Raw genomic sequence first — 19,195 nt, forward strand, 5'->3', positions numbered from 1 at the left:
AGGCGGTCCCGTAGGTACGAGGGTCCTAGGCCGTGAAGGGCTTTAAAAGTCAAAACCAGCACCTTAAATCTGACCCTGTACTCCACTGGGAGCCAATGCAGCTGGAAAAGCACTGGGTGAATATGCTCCCATGGCAGAGACCCTGTGAGGAGCCTTGCTGCAGCATTCTGCACCCGCTAGATTTTCTGGGACAGCTTCAAGGGCAGCCCTGCGTAGAGCGAATTACAGTAGTCAAGCCTGGAGGTGACCATCGCATGGATCACTGTGGCCAGGTCGGGGCGGAAAAGGTAAGGGACCAACTGTTTGATGCGGCGAAGGTGGAAAAATGTCGCCTTGGCTGTTGTTGTAACTTGCGCCTCCATGGAAAGGGAGGCGTCAAGGATAAACTCTTAACGGAAGGCAATGGCACTAATTGGGCCCCCACAAGAGAAGGGAGTTGGTCCCTCATCCCCATACCATCCCGACCCAGCCAGAGGACCTCTGTCTTTGAAGGATTTAATTTCAATCGGCTCCCACGAAACCATCCAGCCACAGCTTCCAAACATCTGCTCAGTGTGGCAGGGATTGAGTCGGTATGGCCATCCATCAGCAGATAGAGCTGAGTGTCATCAGCATATTGGTGACAACCCAGCCCAAAGCTCCCGATATTGGTGACAACCCAGCCCAAAGCTCCGGATAATCTGGTTAGGGGGCGCATAAAGATGTTAAAAAGCATCGGGGAGAGGATTGCGCACTGTGGCACTCCACACACTAGGGGGTGGCGCGACGACAACTCCCTCCCTAGTGCCACCCTCTGTCCCTGACCAGAGATAAAAGAGCACAGCCATTTATGGGCGATGCCCTGTATCCCCACATTGGCGAGGCGGTGGTCCAAAAGATCATAATAGACCATGTCAAATGCTGCTGACAAATCTAAGAGAATCAGCAGTCCCGACCCACCTCAATCCAGTCATCTGCGGAGATCATCTGTTAGGGCGACCAGAGCCGTTCCAAAACCAGGACGGAATCCGGACTGAAATGGATTTAAAACCGATGTTTCCTCCAGAAACCTACCAAGCTGTTCAGCAACTGCTCTCTCAATTACCTTACCCAGATATGGGAGATTTGAAACTGGGCGGTAATTGGATAGATCTAAAGGATCTAGTGAAGTTTTCTTTAAGAGCGGACACACCATTGCTTCCTTCAGCTCCCCTGGGAATGTCCCTGTGTTAAGGGACAAATTGATAATTTCAACCAGAGGGGTCCACGCGATATCTGGGCACGCCCTAATCAGCCAAGACGGGCACGGATCGAGGAGGCAGGTGGTGGGCCTACCAGCTTGGAGGAGTCTATCCACATCTGCAGGGAGTATCTGATCAAAATGTTCTAACACTGGACCCGAAGACAGTCGAGGGGCCTCCAGTTCTATCACTGTATCTAAATTGGCAGGGAGGTCATGGCGGAGCAACAGGACTTTCTCCGCAAAAAAATCTCGCAAATGCCTCACAGCTGTGGTCGAATTTGTGCCTAAATTTGGTTGTCCTCCTAAGGACGTTATTGACCTAATTATTCTAAAAAGTTGTGCCGGGTGAGAGCTAGCGGATGCAATGGAAGCTGCGAAGTGAGATTTCTTAGCAGCTTTCATAGCCATCTCATAGGCTTTAATAAGCGTCCCATAAGGTGTTCTTGAAGCTCCGTCACAAGTCCATCGCCATACTCGCTCTAGCTGTCTGAGATCCCACTTCATTTTCCGGAGCTCCTCGGAAAACCAAGGGACCCGGTTTCGACGGGGTCGCAGAGGGCTCTTGGGCGCATTCTCATCGATGGCCGCCAAGAGCCGCTTATTCCAGTCCTCGACAAGGTCTCTAATGAGTCGCCAGGAGGAGCAGGGTCCCTCAAGGCCAGACGGAATCGATCAGGATCCATCAGTCTTCGCGGGTGAGCCCAAATAGGCTGGCCACCCAAGCAGGGGAGGAGCGGGAAGTCAATCTTGGCTTTCAGAGCGTAGTGATCAGACCATGGCACTTCCATGGGGGGAGCATGATCACATCCATGCCAGCACCAAAGATCAAATCCAGCGTGTGGCCTGCTTGATGGGTCGGACCCATAACAAACTGGGAGAGCCCCAGTGTTGCCATGGAAGTCACTAGGTCCAGAGCCTGTGAGGAGGGGGCGGCATTGGCATGGACGTTGAAGTCTCCCAAAACCAATAGGTTTGGGAACTCCAAGGTCCAGCCTGCCACCACCTCCAGCAGGTCTGACAGGGTGGCTGCCGGTGCACCAGGTGGTCAGTACACCAGCCAGACAGCCAAGTTCTCCTTGGTGCCCCACACGACACCAACACATTCAATGCTGGAGATCGCCGGTGGTGGCAGAGCCCTGAAAAAGCAATCGTCCCGGATCAACAACGCTGCTCCTCCCCCCCCCGACCCACAGTCCGCGATTGATGGAGGACAGAGAAACCTGAAGGTGTTATCTCATTTAGGGAGATTACTTCGCCTTCCCGTACCCAGGTCTCTGTCACGCAAGCCAGGTCAATCCCCTGCGAGACAAAAGTCACGCATGGTGGCGGTTTTATTGCCTATGGACCTGGCATTGCACAACACCAATGACGGAGGTGGGTGATCCCTACTCGCCCTACCCTTGTCTCTTGGGACGGGGCGTAGACTGGAAGGGGTTTGAGCATCACTGCATCTCAAAACCCTTCGCCGATAGTGATATTTAGCCCCACCGCCATTCTTCCCTAGCCCTTCAATAGTGGGAATCCCAGACCCCATACTAGCCTCCCCAATAGAGGGGCAAGATCTTCTCACTAACAAGTCATCTCTGGGCCAGGACTCTTGGCTCAGAATGATTTGGGGAAGAGGTGAAGGTTTGATAGGGTAATTATCCCTAGAAGATAAAACCCAACCAACTGCACCCTGAGCAAAGAAGATGCTCAGTTCCTCTACCAATGAGGCATCAGTCTTGTGCGTGAGTAGGTGAGGTATTGGGGGCTCAGAGCCGCAGCATATGAACGCGCCGCCATCTTGGAACGTTAAATGAGCATCATTAATTCACTTCTGTAACAAATAATTGGGATACTGAAATATATTTCTTAACTGCAAATAGGTTCTTTGATTGGATGGTTGTGTATCTTTCTGCTGGCAAGCATAACAACATATATGGTATTATATCCATGCCACATGGCACTGTGGTAATGCTATTTGTATAGTCACCGCCTAATTCACCTTTAATCATTCAAAAACAAACCCAACACATGTTTCTACTTGCTATTTGCCCAGGCCAAAACAGTAACAGTGCATATATACCTTCATTCATCCCGTTCAGTATTTCAGTGAGGTTTTCATGCCTGCTGTCATACTGATGTTCCTTCCACGTTTCACCGTTTTCACTTCGAAGCACAATCAGTTCTCTTTCCTTTCCTCGCATCGATCCAAAATGAGGGATTTCCACTATGACAGGACTACACCAAATAAAAGAAGAAGAAGCAATTCATATTGTACATGCATTTTTTCAGTTTACTAAGTGCTGCTCCCTTACTCAAGAGTTGTCTGTCACACAGCTACAAGTGCGCTCATGGGGGGAAATGGTTAATAACTGGCAAAGCTGCAAAACCCTTTCCAATTCAAATTGCAAGGTTTTTTGTTTGTTTGTTTTTGTTTTTAATAATCCACTCCAATTACACACTTAGATAAGCACGCACAGGAGTGCTGACATACATCAATTTACACAGACAACAAAAACAAGTTACAAAAATGCATATAAGCAAATAAAAAGAAAGGGTTTCAGCAGGCAAGCTTAGATCCTGCACTTGGCTATGCATACATAATGCTATTTACTCAGGGCTGTGTGTACTCGGCGCTTAACACACATAAACATTTGGCTGTGTCAAAGTAACCCATGTTCTGTGTCTAGAAAAGCTGAATTCTTTCAACCAGCATTAATATGCAACCTAAGCCAATCTGGACAACTTATTTGAGTCTGTACAATTTATTCTGCTGCTGCTAGTCACAGGAAGAAGTAAGAAGCAATGCCAGGGCACTGATGCACAGGACCCTGATTGCTGGAAATCTTCTTTATCAACACTTTGTTTAGAGACTTCACCTGATGCTCTCCACCCAGTTGCAAACTTACTTTTAAAAATTGAATATTGCTTTTCTTGTGCTTGAACAACTCTGTGCATATTCAGTGCTGTTTACTTAGGGCTGTGTGGGAGCTTTGACTTAAAATAAAGAAAATGGGGGGGAGGGGAGAAGAGAACTGTCAATTTGCACCAAATTTTTCAAATATATTGTAAAGAAAAGCTCATTTTCCCAGCCAATATATATTGTGGATTTGCAAGTTTTGCTCACTTTGCCTGATTTAAATATATTTAAATACACTAAATAACTTTAAATATGTTTTAATCTTGGGAGGAGTAAGGAGGTACAGATGTAGAAAGATCTAAAAAAGCACTGAAGCTCCATCCTCTTACCACTGGGCAATCTTAATTACCCATGCAATTTCAAGTCCATTTGCACAGTCATAAAGACTAGACATTAAAAAACAACAACCAGGGAGAGCACTGAAAGTCTCAGGAAGTTGAATTTGGCGCCCAGTACTATAGTCTCTACTTTTCTGCCCTTGCAGAGAATCACAGAATACACACAGCCCTTTAATAATTATCAACGGGCGATGCACCAGCATAGGCAAAGACCAACTTGATTCTAAGGTGTAGAAGAGACACAATCAGATATAAAACAAAAAAGCAAACATAAGTTCATTTTGCTGGCATGCCATATTTACATTGACTTTAATGGAAAGTGTACATTTTGATCCAATGAAATCTTTCATACAAAGAATTAATGCAACTGAAAATATATACAGTCTAATTTTATAAAATAACATGCAGCACAATCCAATGCACGAGGAGTTCAGTGGGGAATAAGCCTGCAGAAGACTGGGCTATGAGAACCTGTATTGTGACTCCTATTTTCCTCCAGCGCCATTTGTGTGAGCATGTGTTTCTTTTCAAGCACTACATATACTAAAGCCCCTGGTAAATATTGATTGTATGGGGACAAAACTGTAGCAGTTTTAGTCACTTACGGGAGCATCTGCATGTCAGAATGGCTTGACGTGATCTTTCTCATATGTCAAAAAAAACCTAGTGGTATTAGTCTATGAATGTAGAAAAGATTGGCTCAACAACTTAACCTGGAGGATTTGAGGAAATATTTTGGTCCTTCTTACTTAGAATCAGTCCAGGGGCTGGGGCTGCCTGTCCACTTCCTTCTCCCTGGCGTAAGTTTGTAGAACTTAGTATAATTCTACAAAAGTAGAATTAGTTTGCTCCATCTGTCGCTGGCTCTGGCCTATGTTGGTCTCTCTGTCTTCCACACTTTCACAATGGGCACCAATTCAAACAGCTAGCTAATCGGTAGCCTAGCTCTTGGCTGATGAATTCAGCAGAACAGGCCTGCACAACCTCTGACCTTTTAAAACCAAACACACATATTTGTGGTGAAGGGCTTGCAATCCCTCCTACCTGCCTCCATGTTAACAACAGAAAGAGAGATTTATTCAGCCTCTGATGGTCAGCCATACATATCTGGTGAGCTGTGCTCAGCTTGGTGGGTAAAAAGTTGTGTAGGCCTCTGATAGAACCATGATCTCATGTAGCTGTATTTATCTTGGGTAGGTGGTCGGATCCATTTGCACCCCCTATTTAAATAATACATCTAGTGTTACCTGACTGTGTGCCTTCAACCAAAGATTACAAGAGCATAATTAAGTGGCCAGTGTAATAAACGAACAGGTTGTTTTCCGCGCCTTTTTTTCTTTTTTTAATAGAATGGAAATCTTTACTCATGGGCAAGGAAAGCCTTTGAAGTATTCCATCAGAGAAACACGAGCAGTTATGGATTATGCAGCCTTAAGACATTTAAACAGACAGTATCATTAATTTCCCACAGAGGTTGTACTTAGCTCTGCTCATATATATCTAGAGAGAGAGAACACCTCACCATTCTGCATAAACATCAAAGAGTAGCAGCGGTACTAGCTGAGACTTTCTTCAGCTGTTACACTTTTTTCTTTTACAAGGGAGAATCAGAAACAGTAATAGCAGTATTTTTTAAAGGCAATTTAGGGTATGACCCAGCTAATCACTTTTACATCTCATTGATTTCAATGGGTGCATTAAGCCATTGTTTAAATCACCCCAATGGGATGAAAAAGTGCTCCGTTTCTGACAGATTGTGGGTTTATTTTTGTGAAGCGCCAAATATTCTAGTGTTGCATTTGGTTATTGGTTCTATCATCTCAACAAGAGATGGATGATAGCAGTTCCACTTGTTTGCCTAATGTTTGTGCAGGCCTTGCAAAACAGAAAATGTTTAAGCCCATTGAAAACTATCCTATGAATACAATCTTTGCAGGCGAATATGTCAGATACTGTCTCTCTGTATAAGACGCACACAGTTTTGTGCATGAACATAAACAATACTCACAGAGAAGGTATTAGACAGGTATTGAACACAGGACTTGGAACAACATGCTACGCTAGAACCTCACAACCTCTGAAGGCAGGCAGTCAAAATAGTCAAATCTTCCCAAGATTTTAAATATGAATATCACAGTTTTCTAATAATTGTAAATAGATATACACAAAATTCATACTTTGTTTTCAAACCTGAAATATAATTCAGTTTTAGAAGAGTTAACATTTTCACCAATCTTATTCAACCAGATCATTTACTGAATTTTATTGAACAAGACAGAACTTTGGTCACAGGGGTGGCCAAACTGTCACACCTGGGCATTTCAAGATACATACAGAGAGTTAGTGGCATTCTCAGTGCATAGGCACTCTCTGAGTACATCATGAACCAAGCAATCAGTCACCCACCTATACATTTGGGCCATAGACAACTGGCGGGATGGGGAATTAGGAGATCAAATTCTAAGTTCTTAGTGTTTAGGCAGACTTTTCATGCTTCTTAATATTCTAAAGTGAGTCCCACAAGTGATGAGCTACAGTTGTCTGAAAGCAAAGAGCTAAAATAGAAGTGATGTTTATCATGCAACTGGGAGTTTCCTCCCATTGCAAATAGCAGCTGTGCAGGAGTAACAATCCTGTTGAGACCACAATGGAGGCAAAGAGGTAAAAATATTTTCCCCCACTGTGCTGATGATCTGGATCTACCTCCCGCCCATCAGGGTGCTTAAGTATTTATTTTTATATAAAAACAACAATCACCAGCAACTGCTATTTGCATGAGCACGATTGTGTCTAGTTTGGCCCAGAGTTAAAGGTAAAGAATGAGTATCTATTGTGAGTACTCAAGCACATGAAGATTTTGGCATATATTAATTATACTTATATCTTGCAACCCCCTGGAAACTTTCCCCAGCTTCAATAATGCTATGGCCTCAGATGTTCTCAGGCCATTCATAGGGCCCTTGGGAATGTGCTGAACACAGAATTCAGAATAACATTCTACATTAAACATCACAGACTTCAGATGCAGGTAAAATTTCTAGGAATGTGTTTTTTGAATTTCCTTTTAAGTCCGTAGCAGATGGCAAGGGAGATGGACTCCCCACTCTCAAGAAAACATAACTTTATCTGCTATGGAAGCTCAGGATATTAGGGGTGGTTCTATGGCACATTGTAAGATCCCCTCTTACATGCTGTAACTGATATGTTAAGACCTTGTTACTGCCTCACACGAGCTGAGTTTACACATTGTTGCACAATGTTGGGGAAGGTCAGTGATAGATGAACTCGTATTTTTAGGAATGCCTGGCCATCATTACTGATCTTCTTATTGTGATAAAATCCCAGGGTCCTGCAGGAGACAGTTTGAACACCACTGTCTTAAGCTTATATTTAACCACTCCTGTTTTACAAATACTTCCTTGTCGGTCCAAATTTGGCAAAGCTATTTATTTGTGCCATAAGCTGGCTCCAAAACCATGCAAATACCTTCTCTACCAACAGAACTAAAACAGGACCATGTGTGTGGTGTCGCTGTAGTGCTTTTTAAAAGGTGTAGTCAATGCAGCTGAAACAGTCAAAATTGGTTAAAACATAGGAAAAAAGCACAGAAGTTATGAAAGCAGAAATGCTTGCAGTGAATTCCACATGCCTAGAAGCACAAGATCAATTACAGGAGCAGTGCTAGAATAAAATCAAGCCACTATGATTTTTTCTTTCAGTGACGGTTAATCAGCTGAAAGCTTTTGTTGTTGTTGTGAACCAAAAAATAAAAAATTAAAAAATGGGAATGACCAAAACACAAAACAAAAAAAGCAAGTCAGAACAAAAAGGAATTAAATAAAAAGAAAAGAAAAGAACTGTAGACATTTGATATCTTTTCTTAGAAACATCCTACCCAATAAATTTTGTTCCTTGAGGCCCAAGCTGCAGGATTCGGCTAACCATGCTCTCACCCTCATTTAGAGGGGGAGGATTGGTAGGAAGGTGCAGTTTACTGAATAACATCCATGCAGCAGGAAGAAAAACAAGAGGGGAAATTAGGAACAAACTGTCATTCCCGACAGAACTTTCTACTGGGGACCATGTATGGTAATGAACAAAATTTATCATCATATATAAATTTATGTACTCCCATATCATAGTGGATTGTTTCCCCTAATGTTAGCTTTGGAAAAGAAAAAGTCTGCTGTTGGCATTTGTGTTAGTATACGGCTCAGAGTAGCTGCTACATAATTCACATTCAGCTGCACATTCTTCTCTTGGTAAATGTTTGCAGCTCTCGAGGATGAGAGGATAGTTTGTACAGAGTACTCCTTTAGAAATCAATGGCATTCCATAATCACTGGGTGCTGGGCATGTAATTCAGCAGTGCTCCCAACATCCTGCCTTTGTATACATATCTGCATGAATCAAGAATAAGAGAGAAGGTTTTGGGTCACCCCCACTCACCCCTTAAACATAACATATACCATAGGAAAAATTATTCATGATACCATAGAGAATTTGACCTAAGATAAAATTACAGTCCTATGCTTACCTAGCAAAAGGAGTGGAAGCCTACCTCCAATCCTCAAGTTATTTCAATTTTTAAAGACCCAACAACATAGATCCATATGGTAAAGGAAAGCAAAACTATAGATGCAAAATGGCAGCCAATAATACGATTCACAGAACAACTCACCCTAAAAATTGTGCTCCAGAAGGCCCCATTTCTACCAGTCTACTAGCCAATCCTTCTCCTTCAACCATTGGTGGAGGGCTGGCCAGTTTGTGCCTCTTTACCAAGCGGCAGGTGATGCGAGTGGGAGCTGTGCATTTACGCGGTGGAATAATAATCCTCATGCCATGATGACGGCTGCCCCTCATTGAACCCCCGCGTGCATCAACCATAAAACTAACCAGAAAACTGCAGGAGAAAAAAGACAGAAAGAAAGTGTCATCAGGTAGTTTAAAAAAGAAGTATGAGCACAAATGTTGACTAAAATGAAACCAATGAGAAAGAAGATCACGTAAAATAAAAAAACAACACAACAACATTCCTATACATGTCAACTGATAAATACCCTTGTACCTTGTGCTAAGGAAGTGGACATCAGCAGAATCCTCAGAATGTCTACTCAGAAGTAAGTCACACTTTGTTCAATGGGATTTATTCTCAAGTAAATGTTGTATATCCACTAACCTGGGAATAAGTCTCACTGAACTTGATGGCTTACTTTTGAATAGACGCAACATAGGCTTGTGTGAATACACACCTTCCTAGCAGAAGGTATGACAGTAATTCTTAGAATGACCATATGCATGAAGTTCTACTATTTTACTAGCAAGACAAACATTTGGTCAAAACTTCTTTGTTGAATACAGTGTCAAAGTCCAAACTACTAGGGTTAACTGTGTCTTCATCTACTATTATGAAAATATTAGTGTATTATTCATGCACTAATTGGCTACATGGCACCATTAGACAGCCTGCTGCAAACATCCTGTGTTTCTTTCCAAGAGCACAACAGAACTGCTCAGTATTATGATAGCTACTTATTTTGTTTCTGCAAACCCATTGTTCTACTACTGAGATTTTCTAGGTCTTTAAAGCACAGAATTAAACACGAAGGGGCAGATTCACAAAATGGCTCTGGTAAAAAAAAATCTAATTTTCTTTAGCAGCTGGATATCAGCAACAGGATGACACACTCCCTCTTCACCTCTCCCTTTCTCTGTGTTTACATTCTCTTTTAACAGAACCACAGTTAGATTACATGCAAAATAGGGAACCATGCTTTATTTTCACTTTATTAACCAGAATCTTAAACCATCTTCAAGCAGGTGTTTAAGATCCTGCTTAGTAAATTGGCATTAAAGATGCAATCTTTTACAGACACTGAATTTGATGGGACTTGAATAGATGTGTATAAGATTGCCCTGTAAATCACAGTTCCATTTTTGGGATATAATTGCCTAACAATGGTTCAATTAAATAAGGATGTAAACTATTCATGGTGATTTCATCATAGTGACATGAAAATGCTACTACACATTTTAGGGAATGAGCTGGATCCAGATTAAGTTAGTTGAACTTAATTCCCATTAAAATCAATGGAGCTTAAGTAGTGATTTCAACAGGAGCTACATTCAATTAATTCAGTCTGATGCCAAGCCACTGTCTTTTTATTGGGCTCATGCCACAAAATGCTGACAAGTCATGGAGATGCACAGTGCATGGATAAGACCATCCTTCCTGGTTTTTTTCAAACAACAGGAGATATGCAAGCCCAACTATGGGGGATATGAGGTGCTACTAAACCTAGATTTTTCTGCCAATTTTACCATCATCTGTGGGGGACATATGAAATGTCAGATATTCCGCTGTCCTGTCCTACAGGTCCAAATATAGACAGGCACAACAAATGTAATTAATTTCCAGTGCCCTGTCCGGGGCTAGGTGTGACAGTGGGACATGTGTCCTACTTGTTTCAGTAGACAGCACTGCAGGAGTCACTGATACAATTCACTCTTTAGACCAGTGTTTTTCAAACTTAATGCCTTCTGGGAATTCTTTTTCCATTGATCTGTCTGCTGAGGAAGCCCTCAGTCATCTGCCATGAATTCCAGAGGGTTCTGGGGTATATTCAATTCAGCACACACCTAATTAATCTGTTTTCAGTTCATTGCTAACCTGTTTTTAGTTTATTCCCAATTTCATTTTATTTTTGGATGTTTTAAAAAGTTGTTTTTAACTATTATTTTAACTGATAATTTTATTGCTTTGTTCCCTTCATAAACCGCTTTGAGGTTGTTGTTTTTACAATCAAGCGGTGTGTGTGTGTGTGTGTGTGTGTGAAATAAATAAGTAATATATAATTCGCTCAGGGCATGGGCAAGGCCCATTGGGCATCACTCGCTATGAGCAGTGCATCCTCAAACGAAATTTCCGACAACATCTAGGAACCCAAGGTTGAAGAACACTGCTCTACTCAGACCAACAAAATCCAGGATGGCACTAATCTAACATGAGCAGATTTGATTCAGCAATATTGCTGCCCAGCCACCTGCAGATTCTACAGTTTGCCCACCCTGTGAATACAACTAATGTGCCATGGTACTCTCCTGCGGTACATCAGTGGCAAATTCAACCAGTGTTTCTTGTCCTTTAAAAATGCTGCTTCTAAATATTTTGTCCAAACTCACCTGCCGATAAAACTCTACTCTTCCCCCCGCACTAGTTTACACATTACTATCCATTATGTTTTTGAGCACATCATGCACAGTCTGTAAGAACATAATTAGTAGTTGATGATCATCTAAATTATTGCCAGGTAAATGACGTGAGCTACAGGACAACCGCTAAAAACTACACAAACAAACAAACAAACAAAGAAGTGGGATGTCTACAATAAAAGGTAGAAAGGGCTGGGAAATCAGATGCACTAAAAACCATCTAGGCACATTTCAACTGTGGAGAAAATAAATAAATAAACATATATAGAAGCAAAACAAGGAGTCACAGACAGTGTCATCACCTTGAATCATACTGGGGGAGTGGAGAGGAATAGCTGCAAAATAATTTAGAAAGCAAATTGGAAAAAAATTAATGTGAGATAATTAGAAGCCAGCAACAGAAAATGTCGATCATAAGCAAAGGCAAAATAATAACAAAAGCAAAGCTTTTCAGTTTGATCAGAGCAGGGAAAACGTGCGTGTTCTGTAATATAAAATATGCATTTAATTGAATTTTAAATATTTTCCAAAGAGGGCCAACACCACTTAGTATGTATAAAAGCAAGTATTCTAATTAGTAATTGTGCCAGCAAAGGTAATGCACACCTTTTAAGAAAACAGGATGGTGGACGCAGCACCATTAGGATGCACGACTGAGTAACAATATGTAGGCTGCAATGGGGATAACTCGCCACCACTTGATTGGCTACAGCAAACAGAGTCTGGTGTGACAGTGAGCAGAATCCTTTCATTGAGCAGCCTCATTGCTGGCCAGTGTCACCTTCCCAGCCTGATTAGCAGGAACACCTTGACGGGAGTTGCATAACTAGCAGGCCCACCATGGTATGAATGGATAATGTGGCTCCATCAACCAACCTGAAGCGTAGCAGCCATAACAGTCCCGCCTCCCCTCTTCACAATTTGGGGCTAAGCTCTTCTGGTGACACCTCAACACACCTTAAGGGGATCACACACTGGGACAGCAACATATCCACCTCTGCTAATGCTTGCTTGGGTCCGGCTCAATTCCTCATGCAGCTCCAATTGTTAGTTGTGACAAATGTCGAAAGAATGGAGCACAAGGAAAGTTGCTGGGAGGAAGGCAAAAACCCTGCAATGTAATGCAGAGCTGAACTGGGGTGCCTAGGTAAAATCCCTTCCCAGCCACACAGCAAACGGATGCCCAGATTTGAGGGAGGGCAGGGTGGAAAGTCAGTGATAGTATTGTTGAAGCCACAAGCCAAGCCTCCAATTTATGCCTGGGAGCAAACAACAGAGAGAAAGTTCGCTTTCTGGCCCAGTCCCTGGCCCCTCCCCCTGGGAGCAAATTGGTGCTGCTGATTGGCTCCTGCAGCAGAGCACTGCACTCATGCTGCTTCCAGCATACTATCAGTGCTGGCTCCATGCCCGACAAAACAGACTTGGTCTCTCTCCGCCTACCACAAACTGGGGATGTAGACAAGCAGAGGACCTGGGACTTATGTTAGCAGGCATGGGGGAAAGCCACTGTTGTGCCAGAATACGGCAGCTGGTTTTCAGTTAATCAATAAAGCTGGTCTTGATCATGTGTCAGAAGCTCAACATCACATTTCCCAAATATTGTGGATATTAGAATGTAATGTAATAAAGGAGCAATTGTGTATTGATAATTTTAGACCTAACCTTTCTAATTCTTCTGTCATTACTAGAGCAGTTAGGTCTACTTTTTAAAAATAGTAAAAAATAATAATTTCAAGAGTACATATTACATGCCAGAAAGCTGAATGTTTCAAGGCATTTGCCTTTTAGTACTAACACTTGTGTGTTGCTATTTTACTTTTCTGTAGGTTGTGAATATCTGGGGCAGAGGTGGAATTAAGCAAAATGGCCCAAGCAGAGTGCCCATGACACATTTTTGTGAACTGGGTAAATTCAGCATGCAACAAGGAAATGGGATGGCATCTCCTAGTGGAAAGCTCACATGGGGATCTTGTAACCAACTGCTATCTCCCAGCCTACCCTTCTCCTGTATGGCTGTTGGGAGGATAGAAGGGTAGGTTTTTTCTTAGCGCCTTAAGGGAAGACCAAGATAATAATGTAAATCATAATAATGATGATGTGAATTGGTAATGATGTACCGTATTTTTCGCACTATAGGACGCACTTTTCCCCCTCCAAAAATGAAGGGGAAATGTGTGTGTGTCCTATGGTGCGAATGCAGGCTTCAGGAGAGCCCCACCGCCAGCCCCACAAGCTCGGGGGAGAGCGGGGAGGCGGAACGCCGCCATCCCGCTGTCCCCCGACTTGGCTAGAAGGCTGGCGGGGGGAGAAGCCTGCTCCTCCCCGTCGCCAGCCCTGCAAACTCGGGGGACAGCGGGAGAGGCACAGCGCGCCCTTCCCGCTGTCCCCCGACTTGGCTAGAAGGCTGGCGGGGGGGTGGGGGGGAGAAGCTGGCTCCTCCCCGTCGCCAGCCCCGCAAACTCGCGAGACAGCGGGAGAGGCGCAGCGCGCCATCCCGCTGTCCCCCGACTTGGCTAGAAGGCTGGCGGGGGGAGAAGCCTGCTCCTCCCCGTCGCCAGCCCTGCAAACTCGGGGGACAGAGGGAGAGGCACAGCGCGCCCTTCCCGCTGTCCCCCGACTTGGCTAGAAGGCTGGCGGGGGGAGAAGCCTGCTCCTCCCCGTCGCCAGCCCTGCAAACTCGGGGGACAGCGGGAGAGGCGCAGCGCGCCCTACCCGCTGTCCCCCGACTTGGCTAGAAGGCTGGCGGGGGGGAGAAGCCTGCTCCTCCCCGTCGCCAGCCCTGCAAACTCGGGGGACAGCGGGAGAGGCACAGCACGCCCTTCCCGCTGTCCCCCGACTTGGCTAGAAGGCTGGCGGGGGGAGAAGCCTGCTCCTCCCCGTCGCCAGCCCTGCAAACTCGGGGGAGAGCGGGAGAAGCGCAGCGCGCCCTTCCCGCTGTCCCCCGACTTGGCTAGAAGGCTGGCGGGGGGTGGGGGGGAGAAGCTGGCTCCTCCCCGTCGCCAGCCCCGCAAACTCGGGAGACAGCGGGAGAGGCGCAGCGCGCCATCCCGCTGTCCCCCGACTTGGCTAGAAGGCTGGCGGGGGGAGAAGCCTGCTCCTCCCCGTCGCCAGCCCTGCAAACTCGGGGGACAGCGGGAGAGGCACAGCGCGCCCTTCCCGCTGTCCCCCGACTTGGCTAGAAGGCTGGCGGGGGGAGAAGCCTGCTCCTCCCCGTTGCCAGCCCTGCAAACTCGGGGGACAGAGGGAGAGGCACAGCGCGCCCTTCCCGCTGTCCCCCGACTTGGCTAGAAGGCTGGCGGGGGGAGAAGCCTGCTCCTCCCCGTCGCCAGCCCTGCAAACTCGGGGGACAGCGGGAGAGGCACAGCGCGCCCTTCCCGCTGTCCCCCGACTTGGCTAGAAGGCTGGCGGGGGGGAGAAGCCTGCTCCTCCCCGTCCCCAGCCCTGCAAACTCGGGGGACAGCGGGAGAGGCACAGCACGCCCTTCCCGCTGTCCCCCGACTTGGCTAGAAGGCTGGCGGGGGGAGAAGCCTGCTCCTCCCCGTCGCCAGCCCTGCAAACTCGGGGGAGAGCGGGAGAAGCGCAGCGCGCCCTTCCCGCTGTCCCCCGACTTGGCTAGAAGGCTGGCGGGGGGTGGGGGGGAGAAGCTGGCTCCTCCCCGTCGCCAGCCCCGCAAACTCGGGAGACAGCGGGAGAGGCGCAGCGCGCCATCCCGCTGTCCCCCGACTTGGCTAGAAGGCTGGCGGGGGGAGAAGCCTGCTCCTCCCCGTCGCCAGCCCTGCAAACTCGGGGGACAGCGGGAGAGGCACAGCGCGCCCTTCCCGCTGTCCCCCGACTTGGCTAGAAGGCTGGCGGGGGGAGAAGCCTGCTCCTCCCCGTCGCCAGCCCTGCAAACTCGGGGGACAGCGGGAGAGGCACAGCGCGCCCTTCCCGCTGTCCCCCGACTTGGCTAGAAGGCTGGCGGGGGGAGAAGCCTGCTCCTCCCCGTCGCCAGCCCTGCAAACACGGGGGACAGCGGGAGAGGCACAGCGCGCCCTTCCCGCTGTCCCCCGACTTGGCTAGAAGGCTGGCGGGGGGGTGGGGGGGAGAAGCTGGCTCCTCCCCGTCGCCAGCCCCGCAAACTCGCGAGACAGCGGGAGAGGCACAGCGCGCCCTTCCCGCTGTCCCCCGACTTGGCTAGAAGGCTGGCGGGGGGAGAAGCCTGCTCCTCCCCGTCGCCAGCCCTGCAAACTCGGGGGACAGAGGGAGACGCACAGCGCGCCCTTCCCGCTGTCCCCCGACTTGGCTAGAAGGCTGGCGGGGGGAGAAGCCTGCTCCTCCCTGTCGCCAGCCCTGCAAACTCGGGGGACAGCGGGAGAGGCGCAGCGCGCCCTTCCCGCTGTCCCCCGACTTGGCTAGAAGGCTGGCGGGGGGGAGAAGCCTGCTCCTCCCCGTCGCCAGCCCTGCAAACTCCGGGGACAGCGGGAGAGGCACAGCGCGCCCTTCCCGCTGTCCCCCGACTTGGCTAGAAGGCTGGCGGGGGGAGAAGCCTGCTCCTCCCCGTCGCCAGCCCTGCAAACTCGGGGGAGAGCGGGAGAAGCGCAGCGCGCCCTTCCCGCTGTCCCCCGACTTGGCTAGAAGGCTGGCGGGGGGTGGGGGGGAGAAGCTGGCTCCTCCCCGTCGCCAGCCCCGCAAACTCGGGGGACAGCGGGAGAGGCACAGCGCGCCCTTCCCGCTGTCCCCCGACTTGGCTAGAAGGCTGGCGGGGGGAGAAGCCTGCTCCTCCCCGTCGCCAGCCCTGCAAACTCGGGGGACAGAGGGAGAGGCACAGCGCGCCCTTCCCGCTGTCCCCCGACTTGGCTAGAAGGCTGGCGGGGGGAGAAGCCTGCTCCTCCCCGTCGCCAGCCCTGCAAACTCGGGGGACAGCGGGAGAGGCACAGCGCGCCCTTCCCGCTGTCCCCCGACTTGGCTAGAAGGCTGGCGGGGGGAGAAGCCTGCTCCTCCCCGTCGCCAGCCCTGCAAACTCGGGGGACAGCGGGAGAGGCGCAGCGCGCCCTTCCCGCTGTCCCCCGACTTGGCTAGAAGGCTGGCGACGGGGAGAAGCCGGCTCCTCCCCGTCGCCAGCCCTGCAAACTCGGGGGACAGCGGGAGAGGCGCAGCGCGCCCTTCCCACTGTCCCCCGACTTGGCTAGAAGGCTGGTGACGGGGAGAAGCCGGCTCCTCCCCGTCGCCAGCCCTGCAAACTCGGGGGACAGCGGGAGAGGCGCAGCGCGCCCTTCCCACTGTCCCCCGACTTGGCTAGAAGGCTGGCGGGGGGAGAAGCCTGCTCCTCCCCGTCGCCAGCCCTGCAAACTCGGGGGACAGCGGGAGAGGCGCAGCGCGCCCTTCCCGCTGTCCCCCGACCTGGCTAGAAGGCTGGCGGGGGGGAGAAGCCGGCTCCTCCCCGTCGCCAGCCCTGCAAACTCGGGGGACAGCGGGAGAGGCGCAGTGCGCCCTTCCTGCTGTCCCCCGACTTGGCTAGAAGGCTGGCGGGGGGGAGAAGCTGGCTCCTCCCCGTCGCCAGCCCCGCAAACTCGGGAGATAGCGGGAGAGGCGCAGCGCGCCATCCCGCTGTCTCCCAACATGGTTTGGAGGCTGGCGGAGGGCTTCCTCCTCCCCCAGCCCCGCAAGCTCCCAGAGCAATGCCAAAGCTGCGCGCAGCTTCGGCATGGCTCTGGGTCCCGTTCTGGGGGAGGGGGAAGCTCAGGCTTCCCCCGCCCCAGCCCCGCGCCTGGCGGGGGGGGGATAAATTTTTTTCCCTTTATTTCCCCCCCCCCAAATCTAGGTGCGTCCTATGGACCATTGCGTCCAATCGTGCGAAAAATACGGTAAATTTGTTATTTTTATGCTTAGATTACAGCACACAATTGACCTGCGGAGTAAAGATTGGTCATATCAGATCTACATACTCAGAACTCAAGGGGGTCAAACAACCTCTAAATATTCTGCCAAGTATGCAGAGGCAAGGGAAATATTCTTTGTTCCCACCACGAAGGGAGGAGCCAAGTTGCTGCATGCCTGGGTAAAAGATGTAGTCATATATCAGTTGATTCAGGATATGTTCACCTGCACTCTGCATAAATATCCTCATTGAGTAAATCCAATGGGTTGGATTCAAATTCAGTCATGCTGAGAGTAGACCCACTGAAATCAGTGGGGCATGTGAGAACAATTAGGGGCCTTCCATTAGGCAGAATGAGGCAAGTACCTCAAGTGGAGGGTCACAAATTGGTGCCCCCAGAGGCCGGTCTCACTGCCTCCTGCCCACCTGGGAAGCTCTCCACATCATCCCCTGCTGCCTTGCTCTAGGAAGGACCATGTACAGTGGTACCTTGGTTCTCAAACGCCTTGGTACCCAAACGCCGAAAACCTGGAAGTAAGTGTTCCGGTTTTCAAATGTTTTTTGGAAGTCGAACTTCCAGTGTGGCTGCTGCCTGTTGTTTCTGGTTTCGCCTGCATCAATGAGAAGCTGCACCTTGGTTTTTGAACATTTTAGAAGTCAAACGGACTTCCAGAACGGATTAAGTTTGGTGCTTTTGTTTTTGCTATTTATTTTGCGTTTTTGATTTTGAGGCTTTTTCAGTTAATTTGTTTTTGTGACTGTGTGGAACCCAGTTCAGCTACTGATTCATTGACTGTGTGCCTGTGGAAATGGATAAAAGCCCCCCATCCTAACAGTGACTATCAGTGCAGGTAAGGGAAAAAAAATATTTTAATTTTTATCATCTACAATACTGCCTTATTTATTTTATAGTACAGTACATTGATTATTGCTTTCATTTTATGGATCATTGGTCTCGTTAGATAGCAAAATTCATGTTAAATTGCTGTTTTAGGGGTTGTTTTTAAAAGCCTGGAACGGATTAATCTGATTTGCATTACTTTCTATGGGAAAGCATGCCTTGGTTTTAGAATGCTTTGGTTGTGGAACAGACTTCCGGAACAGTAAAGTTTGAGAACCCAGGTACCACTGTATGTGTGTGTGTTTCCTGGCATTCTGGGTAGGGTGATTGTGAAAGGGCCTGCAATGGCAGCCAAATTTGCTATAGTGGCCTGTGATGTGTCTAGGTAACACAGTAGCTTCAATTTGCAGCAAGGAGATGGGTAATTAAGACCTGTTAACAGTTTATCAAAGTTAGAAATTATGACATTATATATAAAGTCTTCCATTGTGAAGAAACAGCAATACCCCTTTCATGAATTTGCTTATTGCCACATCTCCCCCAATTCCCAATTCCTGTAATTTCCCAGAATCTACATTTTTGAGAATTTGGTGGTGTTTTAACGAATCTGCATGTTTCCTAGTTAACCTTTAAAGCTTCAAGTAGAAGGAGTCAACACCTCTTTGAAGCATCTCCCTCACTTGCAAGGGTAACATGAGCTGCAGTCATTCAAATGCAATTGCATGCTATCTATTTTAATAGGCTACAGGGTGTGTCAGCTAAGAATTTGAATGTCACCCACAATACTGTGATCGTATTTTGAATGTATTTTCTGTTG

The 19,195-nt window shown here is 47.9% G+C and overlaps 1 protein-coding gene and 1 long non-coding RNA gene across 15 annotated transcripts in view; one reads left to right on the top strand and one right to left on the bottom strand.

Moving 5' to 3' along the window:
• LOC128413871 (uncharacterized) overlaps nucleotides 1-13,790 on the top strand; it is a 61,694-nt gene extending 47,904 nt beyond the window's left edge. The window contains exon 3 of the long non-coding RNA XR_008330500.1: nucleotides 13,507-13,790. This is a non-coding gene — a long non-coding RNA (uncharacterized LOC128413871). The remainder of the gene's footprint in view (nucleotides 1-13,506) is intronic.
• The window catches only part of ANK3 (ankyrin 3), a 383,552-nt gene that overhangs the window by 40,226 nt on the left and 324,131 nt on the right, over nucleotides 1-19,195 (bottom strand). For 8 of the 14 annotated variants that reach the window (XM_053388318.1, XM_053388319.1, XM_053388320.1 and 5 more), the window contains 2 exons: nucleotides 9,147-9,371; nucleotides 3,291-3,445 (listed from right to left, as the gene is read on the bottom strand). In XM_053388318.1, coding sequence (XP_053244293.1) covers nucleotides 3,291-3,445; nucleotides 9,147-9,371 — 380 coding nt within the window. Of the gene's footprint in view, nucleotides 1-3,290; nucleotides 3,446-9,146; nucleotides 9,372-11,982; nucleotides 12,016-19,195 lie in introns of all 14 variants that reach the window. The other 6 variants (XM_053388311.1, XM_053388310.1, XM_053388308.1 and 3 more) reach the window with 1 other exon arrangement.

Source organism: Podarcis raffonei, chromosome 5 (genome assembly GCF_027172205.1).
Source record: "Podarcis raffonei isolate rPodRaf1 chromosome 5, rPodRaf1.pri, whole genome shotgun sequence".
NCBI lineage: Eukaryota > Metazoa > Chordata > Lepidosauria > Squamata > Lacertidae > Podarcis > Podarcis raffonei.